At 39.6% G+C, this 27500-nt stretch overlaps 1 protein-coding gene across 8 annotated transcripts in view; it reads right to left on the bottom strand.

Moving 5' to 3' along the window:
• Nucleotides 1-27500, bottom strand: part of ZNF521 (zinc finger protein 521) — a 230748-nt gene that overhangs the window by 184334 nt on the left and 18914 nt on the right. For all 8 annotated transcript variants that reach the window (XM_017738263.1, XM_017738264.1, XM_017738265.1 and 5 more), the window contains one exon: nt 22074-22253. In XM_017738263.1, coding sequence (XP_017593752.1) covers nt 22074-22253 — 180 coding nt within the window. The remainder of the gene's footprint in view (nt 1-22073; nt 22254-27500) is intronic.

Raw genomic sequence — 27500 nt, 5'->3', positions numbered from 1 at the left:
TTGGGAGAGATGGGAGGGACCTTTTCTCTGCATTAGGGCATCACCTGCTTCCCCTCATCTCTTGTAATTTTTCATTTAAAAAATATCCAGCTCCTGCAAGGACATTTTGGTGACAGCCTCAGTCTCTCATGTGGTCTCCCTCTGGCACAGTGCAGTTGTGGCTTTTTGTTTTTCAGTATAGGCTTTACAGCTTTCAGTGTTCCCTTTCAGGGGGAATTTTCTATGGAGTTTGAAAACCAGCTCTCAGTGGTATCATACCCTAAGATAGTTGGTCACCTCAGTGATGCAGCTCCTCTCCTGACCTGCAACAATGCTGCAAATATCTGAAAAGAGGCGACTTCCTATCTGACAACACTATAATCAGCACCAAAGCCAGTAACTAACACAAGCTGTATGTTTATGGTTCACAAGGCATCACATTGTTAATGAGCAGATAAAACAAGAAGAAAGGGCTGTTCTTTGTTTACAATACTCCCCTCATAAGCAACAGATGTCCTGATAGACTAGACTGCATTGGCTCTGTTGGTTGAGAACCTCCCGCTGGCCCTGGATGAGAACCAAGCATCCATACTGATTTTGTTACAATTGTCAGCTACTTTTGTTACTACAAAGCATGAACTGTTGCTGACTCATCTGTGGTCCCATGGGCACAGAGGAAATAATGTATGGAGTCATGCAGTGACTCCATGTATTGTTTTTCCCCTAAGATGACTACTGCTTGTATGCCCAAGAGTGCTTTCTTGTGGGGTGCCACACAGTTTCCTGACATTACCCTTCCTGATGACTGTGTGCATGAAGAAATGGCTGGCAGACTTACATTCTTCTGGTTTCTGTTGGTGGCACTGAATGATTGATGTGTTTTTTGCCAGAACGAGACTGAGGTGAAGATGAACCATCCAACACCCAGACCAGTGTACTACTGGCAATGAATCATCATTAGTTACCAGAGGCACAGAAAGATGACATAGACTGTTTCAAGAGGGGCAAACATGCCTGAATTCTGTGGCGGTGTGCTGTGGTCCTCCTGGGTTTTGGGCCATCCACATAAAACCAATGGCCAAACAACCTTTTTGTATGATGTCAGAGGCTCTCAGGGTTTGATCTGTAGAGTGAAGTATAAATTACCATTTTATTCTCCTACAGAATTTCATCTTTAGACCACTTCAAAACTTTGGCTGATGAAAGATGGAGAAATGCCGTTACTGTATATGGTTTTATACAAGAACATTATTACTCTGTTTTGCCATCCACTTTGTCCCTCAGACTCCTTTCAGCCATCCTTTACAATACTGTTCTCATCCACTAATCTTAATGTCAAACCTATACATGATAGAGGACAGGTCTCCTGAGGTGCTTTACTCAGAGAACACTCCTCTGGTTAGCTCCTGAAAAGCTGGCAGGTGCCCTGTATAAAATCTCCAACTTCATGCATTCAGTTTCCCTTATTTTTAGATCTGTCGGATTTGATGCTGCAGGGCCAGTTTGGTGTGGGTTGTGTTTTGGCTTAAGTGTGCTGGAGGAGAAAAGAAAATGGGGAAGAAAGGTATAGGTAGGGAGTAATTGCGGCGAGTTTAAATAGCATTTGCATACTGATCCTAATTACTGCTCCCATTTTTATGAACCATGGTAAACACAGTTTTATAAATTGAAAAAACAAGCTCATGTATTTATTTGTTCTCACACAGAGCTTTCTGTCATGACAGTTTATAAACGCCTACCTTGATGTGCCATCAAGACCTCCTCCCTTAAAACATTTTTCTCATCCTCTTTGGTCATGGAAGCTGCGGGTGTCATACTCAGACTGTGGCTTTGAGGGGAGGGTGTGCTCTCCTCAGACATTCAAAATCAAGCATTCATCATAGCATATGCCATCGAGAATGACTTGTTTTTATATTCTGCTCAGTGAACCAAGATTATCTACTTCACTGAGAAGAATGATGTAGGAGCCCATCTCCTTTGTTTATTCTGCTTTCAGACAGACAAAAGGCAAGTTTGATGAATGACACATGGATGCCTCAAAAAGTTGTTAACTAGAGCCCTTCTATGGTCTCCCACTCCAGAGCTTCACCCTGTCCTTTGTAACATGGCCATCCCCCACACCTCCAAAGGGAAACTGCCTTACATCTTATCCAAAAATGCTTTTCCCCCTTAAAATACAGTTGCAAGGATAATTTCCCTGTCAGCACAGGTTACAGCTTGTTGGTCCAGATCACATTTGCAGTGGGAATTAATGTAATGCTCCCTTTTCATTTCTCCTGGCCAGCAATCACTTCATTTCTGAAACAGAGTGCTGTGTGAGTCTGCTCTATAAAGCCCTGTCTCACGAGCACTGTAGATGTCCTCGAGGCATGAGTCTGATAGTAGTCCAGGTAACTGTGAACACCACCTGAGTGAGGCACAGGGTAATAATAAAGATGACAGCAGTGCCTGTGCTTCTCTTGGCTGTTCTCTTTTGTTTTCATTTTCTATATTTAAAAAACAGTCAGCTTGCTTCAGCTTAAAAATAATGATAAATAAACCAATGACTCAAATTTCTTGAGGAATTTTTTGAGCTTTAACTTTAACAAGATCTCAAGAAATGACCTGTTAGTATTCTCATGTTACTAACACTCAGCAGATGAACTAGCTGTCTACAGCAGGGTCCTTTCCATCACATGCACACTTGAAGTTTGGGTTGGTGATACTAATAGCACACCCTTGAACTGTGTCTCCATTCTTCAACATGACACTAAAAGTGGACTGTGCTGCTCTGGAGCCTTTTGTCAGCTCACAGTGATTGAAAGATCCTCCCTGAGGCTCTTTTCTCCTTAATATCATGCAGAATTTCTGCCTTCTCTTTCAAAAGAAAATTCCTTGTTTAACTTCTCTAGGGTCACTGTATACTAGTGCAAAAAAACAGGTGCAAGACAGGTCTCTCTCTCATGTTAAATTTCTGTACGCTTCAATTCTCCATAGATGATTCACATAATTTCTGGATCAAATTACCTGGTTTTAACTACTGACAGGATCAAATTAACAAGGAAAATGGAATATAAAATGAAACACATTGTAATGAGGGTGTGACACAGAAGTACTGCTAACAGACAGAAACCTGTTCCCCTGTACAGAAAGGTACCCATGCACTCCTGTAACTTGCAGTAGGCCAACAGTGAACAGACAAGTTCTACAGGATGAGCAATGCATTGGAAATAAACTGCACCTCTGCCTTCCAAGATAAAGCCTCTGTCACTTGGATTCAGGCATCTGCCAAGTTCAGAGGACGCAGATGAGAAACTACCGTTTGCTACTGAAATTTCTATCTCAAAGAGTTGACTCTACCAAAGGTCTGTCACACCATGGAGACAACATACAACATCAACAAGGAAATTAAGCAGAAACCAGTACATTTCTGTCCTTTGCAAATCAAATACAGACTTGGCACTTGCACGCTGTGCATTAACGCAAACACGAAATACCCAAGCTACTGGGGATCTTGCCAGCCCCGGAACTGAAGCAGCATCCTGAGAAAGAAAAGTTGTTTACTTGAAAGTGAATACAACTCTCTTTCTTAGAGAGCTGAACTGTGTGCATGGCATTATACCATACAATGCAGACATAACACAGTCACTGCTCACTACTACTGCAAGAGTCTTTGCAGAGTGATCCATTCTACTCCCATCTATGCAATAAGCTTTCCTTCTTAATCACCCTCGTCCCTTTTAATATCCAGACCCCAATGCAAAATTCTGGGTAACTTCAGCAGTACAGGGACCTGAACATCCATTATTTGCTCATGCTCAGCCTTCCTCTAAAGGAAGTATAACATAACTAAACATGCATACTATGAATGAAGAGTTTCTGAACAGATACAGTTTAGGTTCCCAAATTAATCTGATTATTACACTAGGCACAAGGCCCTTTCCTCAGGTATTTCCATCTTCACTTCCTCTAGCAAACAGCAATAAGTAACAGCAAATAAAAGGCTGAAGAAAGCTGCCACAGTTATACCTAACTTCTGCTTCTAGAGGAAAGGTTAATCTCTGTATGTTGAAGTGACTACATTGAAATCCAAAGTTCTGTTCCCTCATTTTGGATGCTAGTTCTGCTTTTAGCATCACTTACTTAAAACCACAGAGACATGATCCTGTTTACTGTTTTGTCCAGTCACATTTATTCATGCCAATACTTAAAGCTTGTAAGTTTCATAAATTAAACTGGAGCAGTAATGAGGGTAAAAGAGCAGAGGACTGTCTTGTTAGCTTTCAGTGAAAACAGACATGGATCTCAGGCACCTCTGCATCCTTTCAGCTGTTAAGATATTTATTCAGCAATTAAAGATTTTAGCAATCATGTTATCCACTTCACCTTACTTAACACCATTTGCCATCCTTTCATTTCTTCTAGAGAAGACTTTTTACACATCTGCAAAATTACTTAAGACTAGAAATCCATCTGCAAGTCATAATCTTGTTTCAATGAATAGCACATTATGGTCAGTAAACTAAATGTTGGTTATACTTTAATGCATACCTATTTGCAAATCATTTGGACAAATTTATATGGTATATAGATATGCAAAACAGCCAGACTTAGCAGATGTTAGCCTCTAATCTTAAAGCCTCATTCTTTACTTTGGAGTTGCAGAGAGAGGTATTTGAGAACTCAGATAAGACACACTTCTGAATAAAATTCTATAAACAATAGGCATTTGTATAAGAGCTTGCTATACTTTTCATGAAGATTCACAGAAGATGTTTTCTAAACTAGAAGCTTTGATGGATAGGACCCTGTATTTTAAATCAACATATAAGCATGTAGCAAAGCAGTGTTGGTCCAAATTTTATACCTCCAGATCTTCTCAATCAAGTTCAACAAAACTTAAATTCAGAGTCACAAGAATTCAATTTTTATCCCAAATACAATGGTGTAAACTGTCATGGGAAGAGGACAACGTGGGAACCATGTTTTACAGTTTCAGTTTTATAGCTATATGGAAATCTGTTGTGGGAATGATTGCTGTATATGCATGCACCATGACTTGCTTCTCTGTAACAGTATTAATTGGCATAACTCATATAAGGGAAAGCCTAACTTATAATTCTAATTAAATAAGGTTTGCCTTGTATCAGTAATTCCATCCTGGAGTGCCATATATTCCTCTTTTCCCCCTTAAGCCAAGGGGAAAAGGGCAAACAACAGTGAGAAATGCAACACCACTGAATAAAGAACCTCCCCTTCACATCCTCCATTCCTCAAGGCTCTAACAGAGGATCTCCAGCAGCACTTTCCTGCACTTTAACTGCATGATGCTATTTAAAAATGAACTGAATAGGCAAGGCAGACTTATTATTATGTCTTTCTTGTGTGCTACTTTTCCTTTCAAAATAATCTGTGCATCTTAATGCCCAAAATTTGGAATATTCCTGAAAAATAATTTCCTGGTATACCATTTCACTTCATATGCAAAAGTTTCCTTCACTGATGGCCTGGAAGAGGTGGTGAAAAGTGTTAGATTGTGGGATGGTCAAAAGAACAAAGCAATGTGGAGAATGCTAATAGTCAGTGAAATTACTTACCTCTGCCTGTAAAGTTAAATTTGTGTCTGAAGTTTACTGCTTTTCAGTCTACAAATAATTTCTTTATGCTTACTCAGCTTAGAGAAAACTGGTAGTTCTGGGCCCCAGACAAGAGAAGAGACCACTAAATGTGCCAGAAAGGTGTCTTTTTTGGGAAACAGTGTTTTGGGATCATGACCTCATGTGTATCTCACCTTCAGTAATTAAGTTCATTTTTTATTTAATTTTCAAGCATCCTTAGATATTCCTAACCTTTCTGAGACACTGTGAGGATAAATACACCAAAGGCTTAAGGCAAAAAAAGTACTGTCACATCAGGAGCTAAACCCCAGACAGGCAGCATTTAAGAGAGACACACTCAGTATTTCTTCACCAATCACTCAAAATGGAAGTTCAAATTTATTTTAAAAAAAAAAAAAAGCTGTATTGTTGTATGCCTTTCTCTGGATGAAAACATTAAATTTACTAATTATCTACACAAAGCAGAGGATTCTGATGTAAGTAAGAATAAGTAAGTGATTACTTGTGAAAAGTAACAGTAATTTGTCTAACTCATCTATCCTCACCTAGTCCCCTCCACATTCCGCTGTGCATTCTCTGAACCTCTTTCGTGTACCCTGGCTTTTCAGGATCACTTATTTTAAATAGCTTGAAACGTCCTCATGGTTTAACAATGGAAGAAATGAGCGGACTTTAAACCTATTTTCTTCACGAGGGAGCAACGGCTTTCATTAATTTTCTTGTCAACAGTTAAATAGAAACATTTCCTCACTTTCTTCCTCAAATCTGTATTGAATAACCATATTGGTTGTTTCATTTATGAATCTACTGAAAGGACAGACAACTAATCATAACACAAAAATCCTTAAAATGAGAAACAATAGTTTTTGATGAATGGATTTCTACTACTCGTAAGTTTTCTTTTAAAAAAACTTGGCATAGGAAACACACATCATTATTCCCTTTCTACCAGCACAAGTACCTTCTGTATTCTAAGCAAATGTAATACAGAATGGAAGACAGGTAAGAAATTTTTAAAACGAATGAGAAATTGGGGGTGATGAAAAGGAGTTAGAAAGACCCAGCCTTGAATAATGAGGCAATGTGAAGAAGGTTAATATTCTGTGAAATTACTTACCTTTACCTGTAAAGGTAAATTCTAGTCTGAAGTTTACTAGCTTTCAGTCTGGGAATAATTTCTTTATGCTTCCTCAGCTTAGAGAAAACAGTGGTAGTAATGCTGAAGAAGTAGGCTCAGTGAACAGGTCTAATTTTAAATAACAGGGAAGAAAAACGTCATCAAGTATGCCTTAGATTGGAAATAGGAATTTTGTTCTTTCCTCCCTTCTGCTCCAGCTCATAGAAAACAGTGCAGACTGGGTACAAAAGGATCGTGCCAAAGAACAGAAGACAATTCATGAGATCAGTTTCAGAGTCACAAATTTTAAGTAATTTTATTTAGCTATTGGTCTTTGAATGATTAATACACTCACTACATGAACTTCAAATGAACTACATAAATCTGACCCAGGTCTGTGTTAAAAAAAAGAAGGCAAAAAAACCCCAGAAATAGAGGGAGAAGCATAAGATTCTGCAGGCATAAGCTCAGACAGGCTTAGTGTTTCTTAAAATATGGTACACCTGATTGTGCCCATAAGGTCTGGAAAATGGGAGTGTTGCAGTCTTTACTTACACAATAATATAACATTACACATGCTATTTTCGAGGCATTTCACCAGTATAGGCTAGCTATCCATGCACAAATATAGATACTTTTTGGAGATGATGGACAGCTTCTTGAGGGGAAAAAAAAAGACTGTCCCTGTTTCTTATAGCTGAAATGCTACCAAAAATGCTAACTGAGAAGTATATTTTTGATTGAAACATACAATACAATTATACCGGAATTTACAGGCAAACACTATCATACAAAAGACAACTACAGAGTTCTGTATTGGAGCCATGTCCCTAAAGCTAATATGCAATCTAATTAACATGCAATTACTCTTCTTTCACTGTGATTTAACTGCTCATTTTAAGGAGTAAGAAAGAAGAACCTTTTATCTAGCATTTTAAGCAATGTATGAGAGTGAAGGAGAAAGAGGATACTACAATGTACAACTTAGAGCCAGACAGAAGTTGCAATATCTTCTTAAGAAAAAGATGCTTGCTGAAAAATCTCTCTGCCATCCAAAGGACACTTCCATGGGAGCAGAGAAAATGTTAACTACCATTGTTACATTCCAAGTAAAATTTCTTCAGTTCCAGTATCACCAAATGCAACCATAATGAAAACTTATTTTTAGTCAATAACAAAATAATCAAAATTTCTTTTTCATTTGTTTGTCAAAGATGTGGTTCTCTGCTCTTCCCATTCCCCCTCCTCAGAAGTAGGCATAAAGTTCTGCTAAAACTATATACTTCATTAAGAAAATAGCTGGCAAGCCCTATAAACTATGCAAATAACATTTGGATTGCAAACCACATTTACTGCACTTGGCTGATGGAAGAATGATTATTCCATGTCTCAATTCACTAAGAGCATATTGACTACTTACATACACAACATTTCCTGTACACCTAATAGTTTCCATGATTTGGTAAACACATTCCACATATCCCGGTTAAAGGTTTCAAATCCAAACTTTTCTTCCACAGAGTATCCTGTATTTATACATCCTAGAATGTTATGGAAGGAAAAGGTGGAATGCTGCACACATTTTATGGCGATTGTACTGGGCTCTGTTAAAACATGTGGTTTGATTTTGAAGCTACGTAGTAAGAGGCAGAACCCCAAGCTTCCATGAGTGTGCATTAGAAAGCATACATTATGTCCTCTATCAAAAGTTACGTAATTTGACAGCAAAATGTATAAGTAAGCCCATAATTACCTTAAGCATCTGCCACAGAGTCAACCCTCTGGGCTCACAAGTCAAAATATTGTGCTAGAGCTCCCAGAGAGTAGACATAAGGAGACAAGGGAGGGCCAGAATGTGACTTTAGGGTTGAACACTACTCTGAACGCCTTCCTCACCTCCTTGACTCAGAATGTCTGGGACCAACAGCCCTTGGAGGCAGAATATTCCCCAGCTATGGCTGATTTATCAGGCCCAGCCTCTCTCTGTGCATGGTAAAAGAGGCTGTGCTGCCAGTTACCTCTGAAACGAAGAGGTGACAAAGAAGAGCCATACCATTCTGAAGCACATAACTTCCATGAGTAGTACAAAGCATCAGCCAGGTTTTGACAATGTGCATGTGGAATAATCCACCCACTCGTACCTCAAAAGTTGTGGTGCTTTTTGTGGACACTGAGACCCTGTGGCATTTTTCACAAGAGCAGTAGGCTTGCCACATTATTCTTGGACAGAATTTCTTGTTTCCCCCTACTATGTCTCATTGGTGTTAGCTGCTGTCTTCTACAAAACTGACTACATTTCATGCTGCTGTAGGTAAATAGTTGTTAAAAACTTTTGGAACTTAGAGAATGAAAGGCCTTGTGCAATTCTTACAGGTATATATAACATAAGGTTCCCCCACATGCAAAGAACAATTCTGACTCGGTGAACATGTATTCATTCATTATAACCCTGTTCACCACCCTCACAGATCTACTGACTGAGGTGCAGTTTCAAAACCACTGTGTGAAAAAAAATCTGTGGGACTCACAGCATACAGAGATGCTCTTTGATTTCATATCCAAGATGATGAATTTTGTAAGAGCTATAATTCAGCCTTTAATTTTTATTGGGCCTCTTTCCATGCCTGTAGAGGAGAACTGCACAAGAAATTTTAGGCACTTCAGGCACTGTCCAACAACTGAAACGCAATGGAAAAGGCTCCATGCCTCTCATGAAGCCAAGTCTGTATCCACAAACTCACCCTCAACAGTATGTCAGGGTCAGCTATGCCTGCACTGACAAAAAAAACATATGCTTTGTGGAATTCCAAATGCTCTTTTGTCCCATGCTATGAAGGGTGATTGTTCCTACCACTTGGGAACTTGTCATACATTCAGTGGTATTCACAATAGTATATTCCTGAAGAAACATTACACAAAAGCCAGAGCATTTACAAAAATAATTAAAAAGTGATCAAATCAAGGATAAACTTGTTGCAATGGATGACTGTGCAAATAACAAGATGGGCTGTAGACCTGAGACTACAGCTATATTCTTGGTTCCCATAAAAAGCACCATCAAGTCCAGCAGAGGCTGTAGAATGAAACCAAGTATTTTGACCGAATTTTGCTCTGCTATTCTTGCTGAAATACTGAAGTACTCAACAGGAATAGTAGCACTACTCTAGATACTGTGGAGGAAAAAGGGTACTAACAGTAGAAAAGCAGAATGCAAAAGGAGGGAGAACAGACAAGAAAGAGAAGCAGTTGGGATATTCCAGGACCACAGAAAATCATTCCTACCCTTCTCAGCCAAAGGGAGAACTGCAGGGGTACCTGACCTGCAGATAGTGAAAAAGGCAATAGAAATAAAAGCACAGTTCCAGAAACCCTCAGTAAGAGAATGGGAAGTATAGAGATAACAAGGACAGAAAAGTAGTCTCAATAGCAAGTACAGTAAATAACAAGATAAAAATCAACGACAGTGGCAGTCAGAGAGAGTCACAAAAGAGGCAGAATCTAATTTTAATAAGATAAACTGCATTCTTCCATTTCCTCAGCCTTTTTTACCATAGAGTTTTACCAGGGAGTGTCTGGTATCATGGCAGACAGGGGAAGCTTTTCTACTTTCAAACTTACCTGCCACGGGAAGCTGTTTGCAAATAACTGCAGTTAATGCCACAGCCTGTCGCTTGTTTGGGAAGTGCTTTGTGAAAATAAGTTGGTTAAGCACTGACTAATTTAAAATGACAGAGCAATAGAAAGGCAGAGATCAAGGTGCCAAGGAGAAGAATCTTGAGAGAAACAGAATGAGAATTTGAACTCACTAGAAGAAATCCTGCCCTCTGCGAACATAATAATGACTTTTCCACTGGCTTCAGTGAAGCAAAGATTACAGACAACAACCTATGGACAAAAATTGAAGAACATTCTCCAGTCAGGCTTGACAGATGCCTGTGAAGAAATGATTGTCCTGTAATACACAATTTTCTAATCAGAACATAACTGAAGGAGCAAATATTAAACCTGTTTTAAGTATTTCAAAGGCAGTTTAGAAGAATAATTAGCATCATACAGAAATCTATGGTTATTGACACATTAAAATAGTTCAGGACAAAGATGTGTTGCTTAGAAACTGAATTTACAGGAAAAATCGAACATGCTCAGTGTTTTGCAAAAATCCAAGCATCATTCCTGGCCACGTACTGAAGTCGGATAACAACAATAAGAAATAAACACATACACATGAAAAATTAATGACGTTAATTAATGTGTTGATGGTAAAACTGATGTGTTATGCACTCATGCTGAAGCCCGCATTTGTCAGAGAAAGGTGAATTAGCAACTACCAGTCTCATTTCCCTGTGCTTTGCTTTTACAGCTGGTAGAAGCCTTGCAAAGTACTTGAAAAACTTGACCCTTCTCCAGCCTCCCCCGCATGAGTCACCCAACCTTCCTTCAGTCATTAGACTGCACTTCCTGCTGGGATCCAGCAGTAAAACAAATGAGAGACACCAGTTCTGGTCACGGTGAGGGAGGTAATAAAGTAGTGACAGGTATTTTTATGAAATTTAAAACTAATTCCCATATATTATACACATCGACTAAGTGCCAATCCATGGCACTATCTTATGTAGAGCTCTATTTCAAAAGACATCTTGACAGGCTCCAGTCCATTCTCTGTCCTGAAAGCATACTTTCCTTGTTTTCACATAAAGGCAAAATAATTTCCTGCACTTTATATGCTTCAGAAATATTACACAGAAAAATATTAAATCTCTTGTACATGTATAGCAACATTTTTGATAAAACTTTTAGGAGTAAATATGAACCAAAATTTCACAGATGAAGTTCCAGTGTTTCATGTCATTATTTAATCCATGACAAATACTCCTTGACAAGTTTGAATATTTCAAAAGATTAAGCACAAGATAAGCAGAATATTGACTGCCAGTTCACCTTTTATAGTTAGTTTCAATGATAACTCTCTGTTCTACCATGTCTTTCATATGTCTACATTTTTGAGAAAATCACACTTTCTTCCCCCAGGAAATGAATCCCAAATGAAGCATCCATTGAGAGAAGTGATCACACTTAGTCAGACAAATTTAATAACAAATTTACCCTTTTCTGTCCACAGATTCTCCTGGTATTTTAGTTTCAAACTTGCCTAAAATTACACTAACTGTGCTAAAAGGACTCCTGTCCCCATAAACTCCTTGGGTTCATTCCACAGTGCACACAAGAGACTCATCCCTTTAAACTTCAAGGAGTTCCCAGTGCAGTGTAGAAGAGAAAAATTCGGAGATTATGGAATAATCATCTCCAAATCGATCAATTTCCCCCGAAGGTAAAAAACCGAAAGAAAGAAAAAAGTTGAACAGTTCCAGCTTGTCTTCTTGAAGGGAAAGTACCCCCAGGGCATGTTGTAGAATGATCCCAATCTCTTGCTCCTGATGCTTATTAAGAGGTCATAGGTATCAGTTACACTACAGCATTCCCAAATGATAACCTCAGCTAAGGACAATGACCTCTTAGTACAAGTACAGGGATATAAAATTAGGAATATTAAGGGTCCACACCAAGAAGGAATTTGACTCAACTATCAGTCATTTTGGATGAACAGTTGGAATAAATGCATAGCTGGTGTCTTGTAAAAGACAGAGGAGATTTAGTAAAAGGGACTTCAGGTTCCAATATTTTTCACCGATGCAGCACCCTGTGTCAAAGCTAAATTTCTATTGATCATTACAGTGGATTTCCACAACAGAGTATTCAATACCAAAAGGTGTCTTTCTCAAAAGGCACAAGGTATAGCTCAGAACACCCTGGGTAAATTAAAAGGTGCTTTCTCTTTGTCCTAAACCAATTCCTCCAAACTAACAGAGTCACAGTATAGAAGCAGAAGTGACTTTACAACCATCTCAGACAGGATATTATGCCAAGACCAGGCAGGGACTAGAATGTTTTCAAGGACCTTTCTCCTCCAACTACTCTCTTGTTTCCTAAAAAGTGGGGTTTTAGATGCTCCAGATTATGTTTAAAAGGATAAACAAAGCCCATGTGGGTGGTGTGTTAGTGAACTACCACATTGCCCAGAAACCTTAACACTCTACAGCTGATTGTATAAACACGAATTAAGGTTTTTCTACAGCTGTATTAAGCAAAGTGTTAAAGAGCTGTGGGGCATTTTGTTACATTTGGTTTTCAAGCTATGAATTTAACTGCTGAACATATAAGTAATGATAATCTGTTGTACCTCCCATTCCGTTCATTTCTAAATGGTAATTAAAGTAAGAGCCAATAATAAAAACAGCAAGTATTTCAAGAAAATTATTTTAGAAGGTGCAGGAAATTCACCACTTAAAAAGGCTAATTTGTCATGGCAACAAGACCCATTTTGTAATACACTGACAATATATTATAAATATTCTAGTAAAATAGAAGCATAAAATAAGCAACAGGTATTTACTCCAAGGTAGTTGATTCTCTGAAACCCTGTAGTCAATATGGACTGGAGGTGTATATCTATATATACATGCAAGACAGTCATTATTTTATTTCTAATAGTGTGTCTATTAGAATCATACACATGAATTCCCATTGTACTGGGTAAAGGTCAGGGTACCTACAACCCTGTATCAGCAGCAGTTTTACAATTCAAAGTCTGTATTGCTGAGGACTGTGAAAAACAAGACAAGCTTGGCCACAGGATCCATATCGATTACAACAGTAATTGGAAGGAACATAGTTATCATAGGGTAAGTAATGACTATTTTTTCTTTTTCACATATGTGCCAGTGTTGATGATTCCCCCACCCTCTCTGTTCCTTTCCCTGCAGGCAAACATCTTCCTTGGACAACAAGAATTAGGAATTTCAGCTGCATAGATCAAATAGTGATTATAGTACTGCTTTCCCAAAACTGGAATGAGCACTGGTGGTTATGTCCTGCACAGAATGCCTGATAAAGGTCAGTGCATTACCTCATGTCATCACCTGGCAGATCTCAGAAACTGGACCCTCTTCTGAAGCAGGCGGGAGATGTCACTTGAACACTCAGAGAGCAAGGTTAACATTCAATGGGAAAGTCACAGTAGCCAAACAGTAATGCAGAGAGATACCCTGTACTGCCCATTTGGAAATGCTCTGTGAGGAAACGGCTTGACCTTTAGAACACCCAGCAGTGGCTATAAATAAATGGAACAACAGACTGTCACTGTAATAAAGCAAAGTTCTGGACCTAGCTAGGGCAGATTTTCAACAGAGTGCCAGGGAGGCATTTGAACTAACTCTGAAAAAGCCAGGGAGCCAGCCAAGTCAGTGCTTCGAAATGGGGCAGTGATGGAGGGCTAGCTTGGAAAACACAAAATAGAAAAGCCAGAAGAGGAACAATTCATGACATTATCATGGCTCCTCCCAGAACCTAATGATATTGCACTCACCCACAACAGAATGTCAGGCATCCCAGTTGATGCTTTCACAGTTGTATGTCAAAAATCACCGTATAGATATGTCCTCTGCTATAGCCTGGGACTATGACTGTAAGTCATACTGCTAAGCATGACTTGGGAAGAAGACACTGAACCAAGGTATACTGTTTATGTAATATGTTGTCTTTCTCGGGGGAGACCTTACTGCTCTCTATAACCACCTGAAAGGAGACTGTAGCCAGGTAGGGGTCAGCCTCTTCTCCCAGGCAACAAGTGCTAGGACCAGAGAAAATGGCCTCAAGCTGTACCAGGAGAAGTTCAGGCTGGACCACAGGAAGAACTTTTTAACTGAAAGGGTGGTTAAACATTGGAATGGGCTGCCCAGGGAAGTGGTCGCATCTGCATCCCCGGAAGCATTCAAGAAACAACTGGACATGGCACTCAGTGTTATGGTTTAGCTGACAGGGTGGTGTTCACTCAAAAGTCAGACTCAATGATCTTGGAGGTCATTTCCAACCTTAATGATTCTGTGATTTTAAACTAGACTCTGGGTGGCACATACATGGTGTCTTGCAAACCAGTGTACTGTTGTCGTCAGGATTCACTTTTATCTTCAGTGAAAGAGTTTTACTTGGGAATGTCTGAGCAAAAGTAGTCAAAAGCTTGGTTCAAGTGTGTGATGGCCAAGTCCCAGGAAGACATGGGTTCATGTTCCAGACAGGAATGTACACCTTGGGTGTTAAGAGCCCTTTGGACCAACTCTGCTGCCTACTCCATTTGCCCAGTAAGGCATGGATAGCTGCTAGATGAGCCCTGAGAGCCCCATACGAGATCCCAGATTATTTAAATGTGAAAGACAGCAGAGAGACAGTTCTACCAAGAACTAGACCTGGTAACTTCTGCACTGGGGCTGCCTACACCAAATCCCTTTGCCAGTGAGAGAGCTACAGTCTCGAGTTGAGCAGTTTCTGCTGCAGATCAGAACTTCTGGGCCAGCAAGGGGGTGTCTCTGTCCATGGTACTCAGTGAGGCAATGGTGCCATCACCGGTGCAGGGACACCAGATCAGATCCAGTATCTTGACATTATGTTGGGAATTCAGGTTCTCATGGTGCAAAGTCCTTAGTGGACACGTGGAGTAGATAAGCCAACCACAACTCTTTCTAGTACGTGCTAAGAAAATCATCAGCATTTTTTAGTGGTGGAAAGTCAGGCTAGAACATAGATGAAAATAGGAAGAAAAACTGGGGAAAAAATATCAGTGAAAGACATACAGGAAGCACTCAAACCCTCTTGGAAGACACTGGTTGCTTCCTCTCCCACCTGAATCAGAGCAAGAGTTCTGGCATTTACAGTTAATACTCATGAACAGGTTTGTTACAGGGCTTCCCCAATTCAAGACTAACAGTTCCATGATACAGACCATCAGCTGCTTTCTATTACAGGAGGTCACTGACAGACAACTCAGGAAATGCTACAGGCTGCTTTTAAAACACCCAGGAGATGAAGATCTACTGGTTTTATGACTGATTAACAATCTCAAGAGCAGAGATTAATGGTTTCCAAGCAAAAGGGAAGGGGGTTTATGCCTCCTTGCCTGTGTTAGCTGTTCATCATGGATCCTCCAGATAAGCACAGGGGTTTTGAAGAACAACCAGAAGGCTGTGCTCTCTACTTTCACAGCTTCCAGCTACAGCATATACAAGTTCCCTCCATATCTAAGAATTATTTTCACAGAAGTTTGATATGAAAATCTAAGAACACAATTACCAAGACCTTCATCTATTCTCCATAGGAGCATGAAGTTCTGCATATGAACTTCTGTATGGCAGATTCTGTATAGCCTTGGCCATTCAATACTGCATATAAATCTTTCATCCAAGTCCAGTGAGAGGTTTTATGTTGCTCTTTGAATTCAAAATTATGATCTTGGGAGGCAGAAGCTGTAGTTACCACCCTATTCCCCTTTTTCCCCAAATATCAAGGATTTGGAGTTGCAGATATGGGTCCTGGACTACATAATAATGAAAGGATGTGAGGCTACAAATGGGAAACTACCTTATGAGTCGGCTGGGACAAGAAACTAGAGGTAAGGATCTGCTTTCCACTCTGTCAAACAGAATATCATTTTGTGAAAAAGAAGGCAGAAGTTTGTGGTCCAAAGCAAGTGGAAAAGTAGAAGTGGGAAGCCCTCTAAGGAAAGAGAGGCTTGAGCTCAAGTCCCCAGTCCAAACACTGTTTGTCTTTTATTCAATAACTGTTTAATGTAAAATCCATATGCAGTCCTTGGTGCAGGAATTCTCTAGAGAAACAGGGTGACTCTCTCAAGTGAAGTAACTGTACTTGGCAAACAGTGCTTGGCAGTGTGCCACCAACTGCAATGAAGCAGATGAATATGCTTTTGGTGCATCATATATTTAACTTCTTAGGGTCCTTGTCCTCAGAAGCACTTTGATCAAGCTCAGATTTTTCTCTGTGATGCTGAAATGACCATGGAGCCTTGCCCTGTATCTTTCTCCACACATGTAGTGGAAACCGAAAAAATATTGTCAAGAAATGCAATATGTTTGGCCAGGATTCTTTTGCTAGCAGGAAGAGCTGTTCTAGCTAGGACATCAAAGCATGGTAACACCAAGTGTTCGTAAGATTGATCTTGTAGTCTCACTGTGCACAGCATACAACCTTTGGGACTAAAATCCCATGGAAAGTTTTCAAGTCTTCTAGTGAAGGAGATGGTCGTGGCATTACCAACCCATTCAGAAAGATGGAAGATTCCTGGGCACTAGGAAGAAGAGAAAAGAGGCAAGAGAAGGAAACCATTACAGTGGAATCTCTATTGCCTCCTGTTTGCTAAGTCCATGATCACTCATGGTGCATGCTGTCTGTAAAGCTGTTAGGTAGCACAAGCTCCTCATATCTAGACATGAAAGTAGGTGTTTCTCAGGATGATGATGAAAATCAATTTTGGTCTTAATTAGAAACATAGAAATACTGACTTATCTATGAGTTTCCACCCTCATGATACTCCAGTGCTGATGGACACCAGCACTTGGAACAATGAGCCCCTAATACATCTGCTGGAATTCTTTTCAGATGGCATCAGAGAAGAATCTCTGAGCAAAGCTAGAGGGCAGGACTGCATCTCTTCATTGGCAGGGGACACACAGCTATGACCAGTAACCTTTTCAATATCAGAAACAGCTTAGGTGATAACAGGAGTGGCTATCAGCTCTACCTGACATACTTAACCTGTCAGAGCTCTAGAACTAAGCTAGAGCCTAAAGCATAAAACGGAGCCTGCCTAACAACCTAAAGGCAAAGAAATATCTCCAGTGGAGAAATAGCTCATGTCTTTTCCCTCAGACCATGCTTAGCCTTGAAGCTAGGACTGCATATGATTCAGTAGCCTGCTTTCAGGCAAGTTTTACACCCTGTGATGCCAATAGGGCTAGTAGGAAAGTTCCGTAACATGCTCTGTAACTCACGTTGAGGTGGACAATGGCAGACTTGTGTGCCAGCATGTCCACTGCTGCTGAGTTATTCAGCAACTCAGCCAGCTAGACCAGTATGTTCACTGCATGTTTATGTTCCTTGTTCCAGTATCACTCTGGTTATGGCTGAGATTTCTGACGCCAAAGTGATCTAGAAGAGTACCAAGCTTGAGCTGGATACCTCTGCACACAGAGCCAGCCAGTGGAGAGGCAGTTCTCACACGGACACGGGAGACTTCATAAAGCAGGATCCCTGAGGACTGAAAGGGAAAATAAACGCACAAAGCACTGTGCAGGGAAAAGGGATTATAAAATGAGCTGGAGACAATAAGAGAAAGTGTCTGACACATTGTGTCCTACCAACAGCATATATGGCAGCAACGAAAAAGGTTAAGTTTCTTTTCTTGATGGCAGAAGAGGAGAGGAGGTGCAGTTGAGGGTTTATCAGTAGTGCATCATATTTGATGCTGTGTTCAAGTTCCTCCAGTGAGATCCAGACTGACATATACTAGAAAGATATCAGGCTCATAGCCCTGCTAATTGGACCCTTTGCTTATAAAAACAACATAGAGGATGACAATGTGCAAGTGGCTTGAGTTATTAAATGAAATGCTGCAGGAAGAACACAGTGAGAAAAGCATTAACATCAGAGAGAAGCACTATTAAATCCATGTTTTTATTGCCAATCTTTTGTAATGACTAAATGAATATAGTTCAGCATCTTATCTGTCCTTGGTTGCAAAGAATTTTTCGAACTTTCCCCCCCATTTATCCATTATCTGTATTCCACAAACATCACAGGAATTGTCAGCAATTAACATAAATAAATCATCACCTTTTCAGAGAAAGCTTCAGTACAAGAATTTCAGATGATAGCAAAAAATATTACTAAATAGCTCATGAAGGGCCTGTTCCATCCCCCACTGAAGTCAATGGGAATCTTTTCACTGACTTCAATGGATACTGGATCAGACCCAAATTGAAAAGATCAATAGCGCACACATTAGGATAAAAGAGCAGCTATGCCCTCCTCCAGAAAAAAGAACATGAGTTCAATTCAAACAACAGATTACAGAAAGGAACCAGTTGGGGACAACTTTTTTCTCCTCCTTTGAAAATATCTGCAAGAGAACAGCAATTCATGATCCTGAGAGCTACATCTCACAGAGGTGTAAGTAACTCTCATCTTCCACTGTCCTCTGAATAGGGGGGGGTTACTGACACTTTGAGAGATTGGGAGCACTGCTTAATAAACCAGCTCCCTTCTCCTCATTCTTGTCTTTGGTTGAGAGTACAGAATGAAGATTCAATAAAGCAGTTTTACTCCTTCCACTGAGCTGCCAGAACTTCAGAGGAACACATCTGATATTTTCAAATGCAAAAACTAGAAGCCAGAGCATCAGTTTGAGAACCTTAAGTGGCAAGCCTCATTTTCAAGCATTTTACAAGGCTGGTAGAACTAGGCGCAGTCGAGACACTGTGACACTCAAACGTCACGTTTCATATTCAGGGTTTTACTAGAGGGTTGCCTTAAGCCATTGTTTTGTCATCCTGTTTGTTCCAGCAACATAGTTGTAGATTTTACCCAATAAAACTGAATGGAAAATGACCCTACAACTGGATCAACATACACAGTTCATAAAGTCTCACAGTGCAGCTCCCTGTGCATCTCACAGAGCACCACAGTGAAGCTCAGTAAAATCCAGACAAGCTTCAGCAGCTGGTTCAGCCATCTGAAGAATAGGTTTGGAGGGCTTCACAACTTAAACGTGGCCTTCAGAGGATGACAGCCCTGGCATTTTTACATAATGGGCATCTTAGATAACTCTTCCCTGCCTGAGACTCAGACTGGAAACATCTCAAGATAGATGATACACTCTGCCCTCCTCCAGAGACGACACAGTTGATCCAAATAGCAGAATACAGTAGGAAAAAGTACATTTTGTAAACCTCTTGCCTTTCATTAACAATGTTGTGACTGACAGGTTTGTAGACATATTAGTTGACTCCTTAGAGTGTCTCCTAATTTCTGCGGGACTCCTCCAAAAGGACACAATCAGAGCAATTATGTAAGACCCTGTTGCATCAGAGGACTGTGATGGAAAAGGGAGGTGCAACTAGCTCTTCTTGATAACACCTTCTTTTAAAAAACTTTTGAGTGTGACACCCAAAGGTGCTTGTGGAAGTCCAAGAGAAAGACAAGAGTCCAGGAAGCTTGACTAAAATGCTAAAAGCAACCCTTATTTTTGTCAAATATATAGTGTGCTTCAGAACAGAAAGTTAGGCTTCTTTCTGTCAACTGTTTGTCACAGACTATCTAAAAATAATCTAAGCCAATGAGGTTGTCTTAAATGTTGTGTCCTTAGTGTAAGGTTATACATGCACCTTAGGACCCTGCATTGAATCTACCCCACTAACCACCTGTTTAGGTTTTTTTTTGCCTAAGAAGAAATCCTCAACACCAGCCATGTCATTCAGGCCCCTTTTTCAACTCTAAGGGTGTATTTAGGTCATTTATATTTAGAAACAGAGGACAGTTGGCTTTTTGTCAACTTTGTACTCCAGAAGGGTGTGTAGTTTTGGTTTTTGTTCACTTCATTAGCTTCCACACTGCCTGGTCTCTACCCATTCACTATCACAAATTTCCTTGAAAGAGAGGCAAAGATATTTTCAGGAACTTAAACAATTTCCTTCAAGATTCAGTTTCACTTCCCCATCCTCTGCCATCGTATGTACGTGTATTCCTACTTTCACACATGCCCCTCAGCTTGACTAATACAGCATCCTTATTTTCACTCTCATTTAGCAACACAGCTCTCAGCAAGAACTGCTGTGTTCAGGAGCAGTGGTCCAGGATTCTTCCTATTTACTGCTCCCCTCACCTGCTTTTCTCCAGTTTCTTAACCCAACCGTGCAAGCACTGCTCAGTGCACTCTGCTTGCAGCTTTAAATCAGAGGAAACACTTGGTAGAAGGGGGCAGCAACTAACCAGAAAGGAGAAACAGCTGTATCAGAACAAGGAAAAAAAACCACAGGGAGAAATAAATGGGCTCTGAGACAGTGAAGGGGAGAGCCAGGGGACTGAGGCAAGGGGAGTGCTTTCTGGGAGAGTGAAGGAATAGACAAGTTAAGCCACCAATTTTTCAACACAGAAAGTGCAAAAGAAAGGAGAGAGGTGTGAAGAAAAAGGGAGAAAAATGTTTAAGTTATTTCAAGTCAAGAGAGAATATCCATATGCCAGAAATAATGAGCACTGTAGACAAATACATTCTGGAAGTTTGTAGGAGTGATTAGAAAATGATTGAATTGATTGTATCTCAAGTCAGAAATACATTTTACAGGCAAGAAAAGGCAAAGCAATATATTAATAAAAGTAAACACTTCTTGCTGCAGCAGATTTTCATCTTCCATAATTTGAAGTGAGGATTAAAATCATTTGACAAATCCACATTACTTCCTCAATCTTTCTTCTTCTCCTGCCCACTTATTCCTCTTCTGCTCATCATCTTTTCACTCTTCATCCTCAAGAGTGGTACTGCTATCTGACTTTTATGTCTCATTCTGACAGGGCTTAGCCTATGGACCTATTTGAACCAAAACTCAGGAAGCTCTCCAAACACAATGCCACTTTGCACACAATGACACTTTCTAAAAGCATTCCCAAATGGGGAGGGATGGTTTTTCTTACTTACAAACTCATAATAAAGAAAGGTTTTTAACAAAACTTCACTACATAATAAATACATTTTCCACTGTACAGGCTAAAAATAAAACACTATTTAATAAAAAATTTAAATGCCTTTCTCTTGACACTGAGCCTGTTTGGACCTACAGTGTATACTATCGAAAAACCAACTAAATTTAAATTCAGCAGGTTTCACATGGTTTTCTCAGTGAGGGGGCTATCTACGATAATTTCAGAGGAATCTGGGTGGTATACAGGTCCATTCACCCAGCTCTACTCAGTTCAGTAGTATCTGATAAGCACTCAGTTCTGCCCCTTGGCTGAAGCTGAGATTTTATTTTCCCCTCTAACAATTAGCTTAATTCCTCTCAACTTTCAGTTACTGATTACTGTACAGTCATTTGTAGTTAACAGATTAGACTAACACAACATCCAGCTCAGATCTGCAACAGGCCATTGTGCAAATTCATTCATTATGTGACATTATGCCTCTTAAGCCCCACTTACAAATGCCCTCTGCATTCACAAGTGACCTAGCAAAATACATGTTTAAGCAAAGCTGTACAGTATGAATCTAGAAAACACACACAGCTGTCATATATCCTTTGGTATTAAGGAATTTTATAATGCTCCTTTTACAGTATAATCCTGTCCCAAAATCTGTTTATAAAGGTCTCAACCAAGCACTCAAGTGCAGGAATAAAATAACTGAGAAAGGAGGGATATCAGAATCAGAGGATGGGAATGAGAAATAGAACAGTGCACAAAGCCACAAAGTGATAAGTATTGTTTACCTGTCAGCTGACATTGATTAATCTTGTGTTCTGTGATATCGCTCAGTGACTCAAACACCTGGAGGCAGCTGTCACAGCTGTGCACAGCTTCTTCTTCTAACTCCTCCCCTTCATCCGGCCTTTTCTTACAGTCTAGCACATCTCCATCTTCTGCTTTGTCTTCTAGTTTACAGTTCGGGTCTGAAAGAAAATCAAGACTGTGATGTCAGGCATGTAAGAAGAGAACACTTGAAAAAAAATCAAGATAGGTTGTTGTGCTAATGATGAGAAGAAAACTATTTGGCATGAGCCTGCAGCGCACTGTAGAATTTATTGCTAAATAAGCAAAAGAGGCTTTTCTCCTTATTTTTTTTTCCTAATCTCAATGAAAAGCAAATTTCCCTTCTACTCCCACAAATGCAGCTCCATTTCTCACTCAAGCTATTCTTCCATGCTTCAATGTTAGGTTTGTCAATTTCATCACAGCTATTGAAGCTGCTTTGATCATCGTAAGAAAGGATAAACCACCTATGCAATTAGTTTTTCAATGAAAAGAAAAATCAAATCAGTGAGTGTGCAGGAACTTCTTTTCACTGTTAACTACAGCGTTTTGCAGGAAATTACCAGAATTAAGAGACTAACAAATTTGATTTACATAAACATGAAATTAATCTCTATTTTACAACCCATTTCAATACTCCATCACCACACTATTTGACACAAAGCCCTGGAAAGCTTATACCCTGGGTCAAAATGCTACCCATGCTTTGAACTTGTATACAACTTAAAGACAATGCTGATCAAGTTCCTGTGTTTGCCACATCATGGAAAACTGGAAACTAACCACTCTAGTATAAAGGCTACATAGTGCACAAAGAAAGCTTTATCTGTTTGACGTATTAACAGGCACTTGGGGGATAGCTCCAGCCTCTGATCAGCAGTCCTGAGCCCAACTGAAGCTTCTAAACTGGAAGAAACGTGCAGCCTCACCACCTACCCATGTGTGCAGAGACACCTCACAGCTCATTGCACTGCCTCAGTTCAGCAGATGACCAGCCCAGTGAGATAATGTGTAGTCTAGAACTTTTCTTCCTCCTCTGAGGAGGAACACAGTAGCTTTAACTACTCTTGACTTTTTGCCCATTTTACTAAAAGCTTCCTTCAAAAGACAGAAATAAACCAATCTGTTTTCCCTAATAAAGCAAGCTGGCACTTAACTTTGTTTTTTCTTGGGAACCACATTAAAACAAGTGAAATGCAGAAAAAAAAATGGTTATGTACATTCCAGCAAGAGGAATGCAAGTGTTTCACCACTTTTTCCTTTTCTGATTTGGCCACCTCATCTTTCCTTTTAGATATTTGAGAGAGCTGAGACCAAAACAAGTCATTTTAGAAAACAAGTATGAACTCACATAATAACTGGAGATTGTGCAAGTACATTTTAAGATGTTGTGCTCTTTAGCCAAGCGGGTGGCTAACCAGGAGTGGGCTCCCTGGCCAGGGGAACAGAGAGGTGCTATCTGTGAACATACTTTATTTAGCCTTGAAATTGATTAGGATCCTGCACAACTCCTTGGAAGAAGAGAAACTAAAACATGCCAACACTACATTCATATTGGGGGTGGGGTGGTGTGTGAGGAGAAGCAGGAAGGCAATTCCACTTTAAACCACTCATATCCGCTCTCAGCACCCTACAGCAATCTGGGCACAGCCATTCCTGTATTTCTCGCTGCCCACAACCAAGGTCAGAGCTCTCATCATCTCTCTGTATCCCTTGGTCCATACTGCTGCACCCTGCCCTTCAACTGTGCAAACACAGATGGACCCGCAAGCAGAAACTGGAAATGACCCATGTCAGGAAGTCTTTCTCATGCCATGTGGCTTGTGATCAAAACCGAGGAATTTCTTTGACAGGGGTAAAGGGCAGTATTTATTTTTAAGGGAATTATATTACAGAGAGAAACCAGATTAATTTTTTAAAATAAAAAACACATTCTGAAAGCAAAAATATATTTGCTATGCAAAAGCCCTGCCTATACACTAAGTCCTTATATGACAAATTACATCCACAAGGTTCTTTCAAGAGTGGAAATTTCCACTTGGGCAGCTACTTCCAAATAGAAGAATAGACTGCAAATTTACAAACCAAAAAAGGTATGCTAATTCTAAAAAGACTTTATGACATTTTAGCCATTATTGAATACTCTGAATCTAATAACTTCCATTGCCACTTCATTTTCCAACATATTTTGAAAGATTAAGAAAAGTAGCTAGGAGATCACCAGGTTCGAAACAGCCCAGAAAATGAAATAATTGTCTTAACTGTTGCAAACTGACCCCAACATCATTAAACACTTGTTGGAAGGCAGCATGTGCATGCTGCATACTATTAGTTGTTCAGCTCAAGCTCCCAGTTTCATCTCATAAAATTGACAGCACTCAGGGAAATGTGGCCACTAGGTCTGAATTTTAACATGAGTATTTAAATGCTGCACATAAAGTTTACAGACCTGTTTGTTTTAAAATAAGGGTAGTGTCTGACTCTGCTTTAAGTACAATGCTGAAGGAAAGAAAAGGGAGGGGAGGGAATTCTCGAGACTCAGTATTCAGAAACACTTGCATTTTACAGGAATTCAGCAACACACACACACACGTAGGCACACGTGGACCCCTTAGTGCACAAAAGCCTAAAGAATAACTCAATTTTAAGCCTCATACTTAGCGACCAGTTATTAAAATTAGCATCATTTTAAGACTAATAATGTTTTGCTTCTCCTTCTGCATTTGCAGATATAAACTCTACAGGGACAGAAGTCAGTCAAGCTTATTCCCTTCTGCTGCAACTTTAGAATACATGCTCTAGCCAACTGGCACATTTGTTTTTAGGTCAACACTTAAGTGGGACCCTCTGGGACCTAGGTTCGAGTTTAGCCTATGACAGCTTTGTGAAATGAGTTCTGGCAGTCTCAGCCCCTCTCAATGAATGCATTTCCACTGTGATCTGCTTCTGTGAAGAGATGTCACCACCAAAATAAGAAGATATTTAAAGAGAGCAAATATCATTTGGAGGCTTTGTGAATAGATAGCTTTTCTGTTGCAACAACAAATATCTTCCATCAAGAGCTGGTCTAACCTTAAATAGTTACTTAAATTGAGGATAAGCTGCCTTATTTGAGCAGCTCTTTTGAAAGACTAGAATAAAATATTTTATAAATGCAATACGCATTCATCTGTGCTTTCTCCTTAACCTCTTGTTCAAAGCTCAGGCTCATATATAGACTTCAGGGCAAATGTCATTCATCTCCCACATTTCTTTCTCCCCAGTATCTGCAACAATCACAGCCACAATTCCCTCAATAAAAACGGTGTTCATAGTAAAATTACTTTTCTCAACATCTGCAAATACCACTGTGATTTCCAGAGGCTTCCCTGCCCTTTTTTGGAAGCTGCCCATGCACCAACTGAAATTTTTCAATACACATCAGCAATAATACACACACATCCTCTCTGCCTTCAGATACCATTGGAAATTATCTAGTGTAGAAATGAATGAAGGTTGCTTTTTTGGAAGAGAAATAAATTCTACCTATTAAGGCACTTAAAAAAAAAAAAAGAGAGAGAAAGAACAGTTGTCTTCTGTTCTTGATTATGTTAACATTATTTATAAATGGAAATTAAAAGAAGCATGATTTTCTCATTACTATGTTCCCTGGCAGGTGGTTCTCCCCTTCTTCCTCCTTCTCATAAGGGATGTTATTGCTGTAACTTGGTCTAATAAAACTGCAACTTTGGGGAAAATGAAAAATTGCATTGGCTTAAAAGTGTTGGAGGCAATAAAGGCATGGACTTCAATTAATTTCAAGTATGGGAGCGGTTTAAGGCCAACCAGCAGAAATTCTATTCTGCCCATGTAAAAATGAGGTTTCACCACATTTACTTTTTATAACCCATATAAAAGTCAAGTAAAAGCAATGAATATCTAAAAGTCATCTCAGTGGACTGGCAAAGACTGTCTGTATTCTTGAAACTCATCTTACATATTTCTGCCTATGCTGCAAGGATCCATCGATAATCCCAACTAAAACATCAAACTACCAAGAAAACAGCCTCCTTTCCAATCCATTTCACTGCCTTGCAGCAGACCTCTTTCCAAGCCACTTCTGCATGGAAAAGTGCTGGCAAAAGAAAGGAAAACTTAGATCATGTGGTTGTAATTATTACCAGGCAAGGAATATTTCTTCAGCTCAGTGGTAAAGTAAAACTCTGTCGCTCTCTGCTCCCAATAGTGTCCATCGCAAAACAACTGCCTCATTAAATCTCTGCAGTAAGATTAATATGCCGTAGCTGCACTACATTATAACTTGGTACTCTATAAAAAGCACATTTAATGGTTAGAGCCAGAGCTTAGATACAAAGTATTACTATAAAAACTTCTGGCAGTGTGTACACAGTGCAGGCCTTCTGTACTGCTTGCTCTATCAGGTTTTTGGTTTTTAATATCAGCACTGCATTCTTGCTGTAGAGAAAAACAGAATGCTAAATCCTGCCTAGAAATAAACAGGGAACAACACAGGACATGGTGGGAAATAAAGAACTAGCAATGCAACTTAGCCACTGAGAATTATTTTAAGAAAAAAATGCAGAAGAGCCACCATTCCTTGACATTGATCTCTGGTTTTGCAGTTGCCTGTTTTTCAACTTTGTGTCTCTACAGCAGGACAAGTTTGCTTTTTTTAAGAATTTGCAGGTAGTTAAATGGAGACATATGTACACTGAGAAGAGTTTGAGAAATTTCCCATTAAGACGGCAAATAACTCCCTCAATTTTATTTACTGTTTTCGAACAACCTACTTTATGCACAAAGCCATTAGAATCTATAAAAGGCACCAAACACAAACCCACAGGACACCCACAGAAATATAAAGTCTTCGAGCTGAAGAAAAAATTAACTGTATTCTTCACCTTCATAAGAGGAATAACTCCAACTGTCCTCAAACAAATTACCTACATGTATTCAGAGATGACTAGCCTTCTAGGAATATCCTTAAGGAGTCAGCCCTTACTCCAAAAGGTGACCTCAGCTGAATGAATAAGACTATTCAGATGAGTCAGTCCTTCTCTTCAGATAAAATTCTGTGAAACCAGTACCAAAGACAGAAACAAATTATTTCTTGCATTCTCCGAACCATGCTAGAGAATAAAGAAGTCTTTGTTGTTTTGGGGAATTAACGATTATTTCTTCATGATTATTACCAATACTTATCCCTGTGATCCTGACTCAAACAACAGTTTTGTCCACCCAATCTCACTTATTAAAATTAAAGAGCCCTTAATTAATCTCTGGCAAGAAATTATACAAACAATCTTTAAAGAAATTACCCCTAACCACATATTTTACAAATACAAAAGTAGTTTAAGTGAAATGAACAATCAAGGTTATCTGACATG

Source organism: Corvus brachyrhynchos, unplaced genomic scaffold, assembly GCF_000691975.1.
Source record: "Corvus brachyrhynchos isolate BGI_N302 unplaced genomic scaffold, ASM69197v1 scaffold106, whole genome shotgun sequence".
In the NCBI taxonomy this organism is placed as follows: Eukaryota; Metazoa; Chordata; class Aves; order Passeriformes; family Corvidae; genus Corvus; species Corvus brachyrhynchos.
Note: the sequence above shows the minus strand (reverse complement) of the source record. Positions and strands in the feature narration are given on the sequence as shown.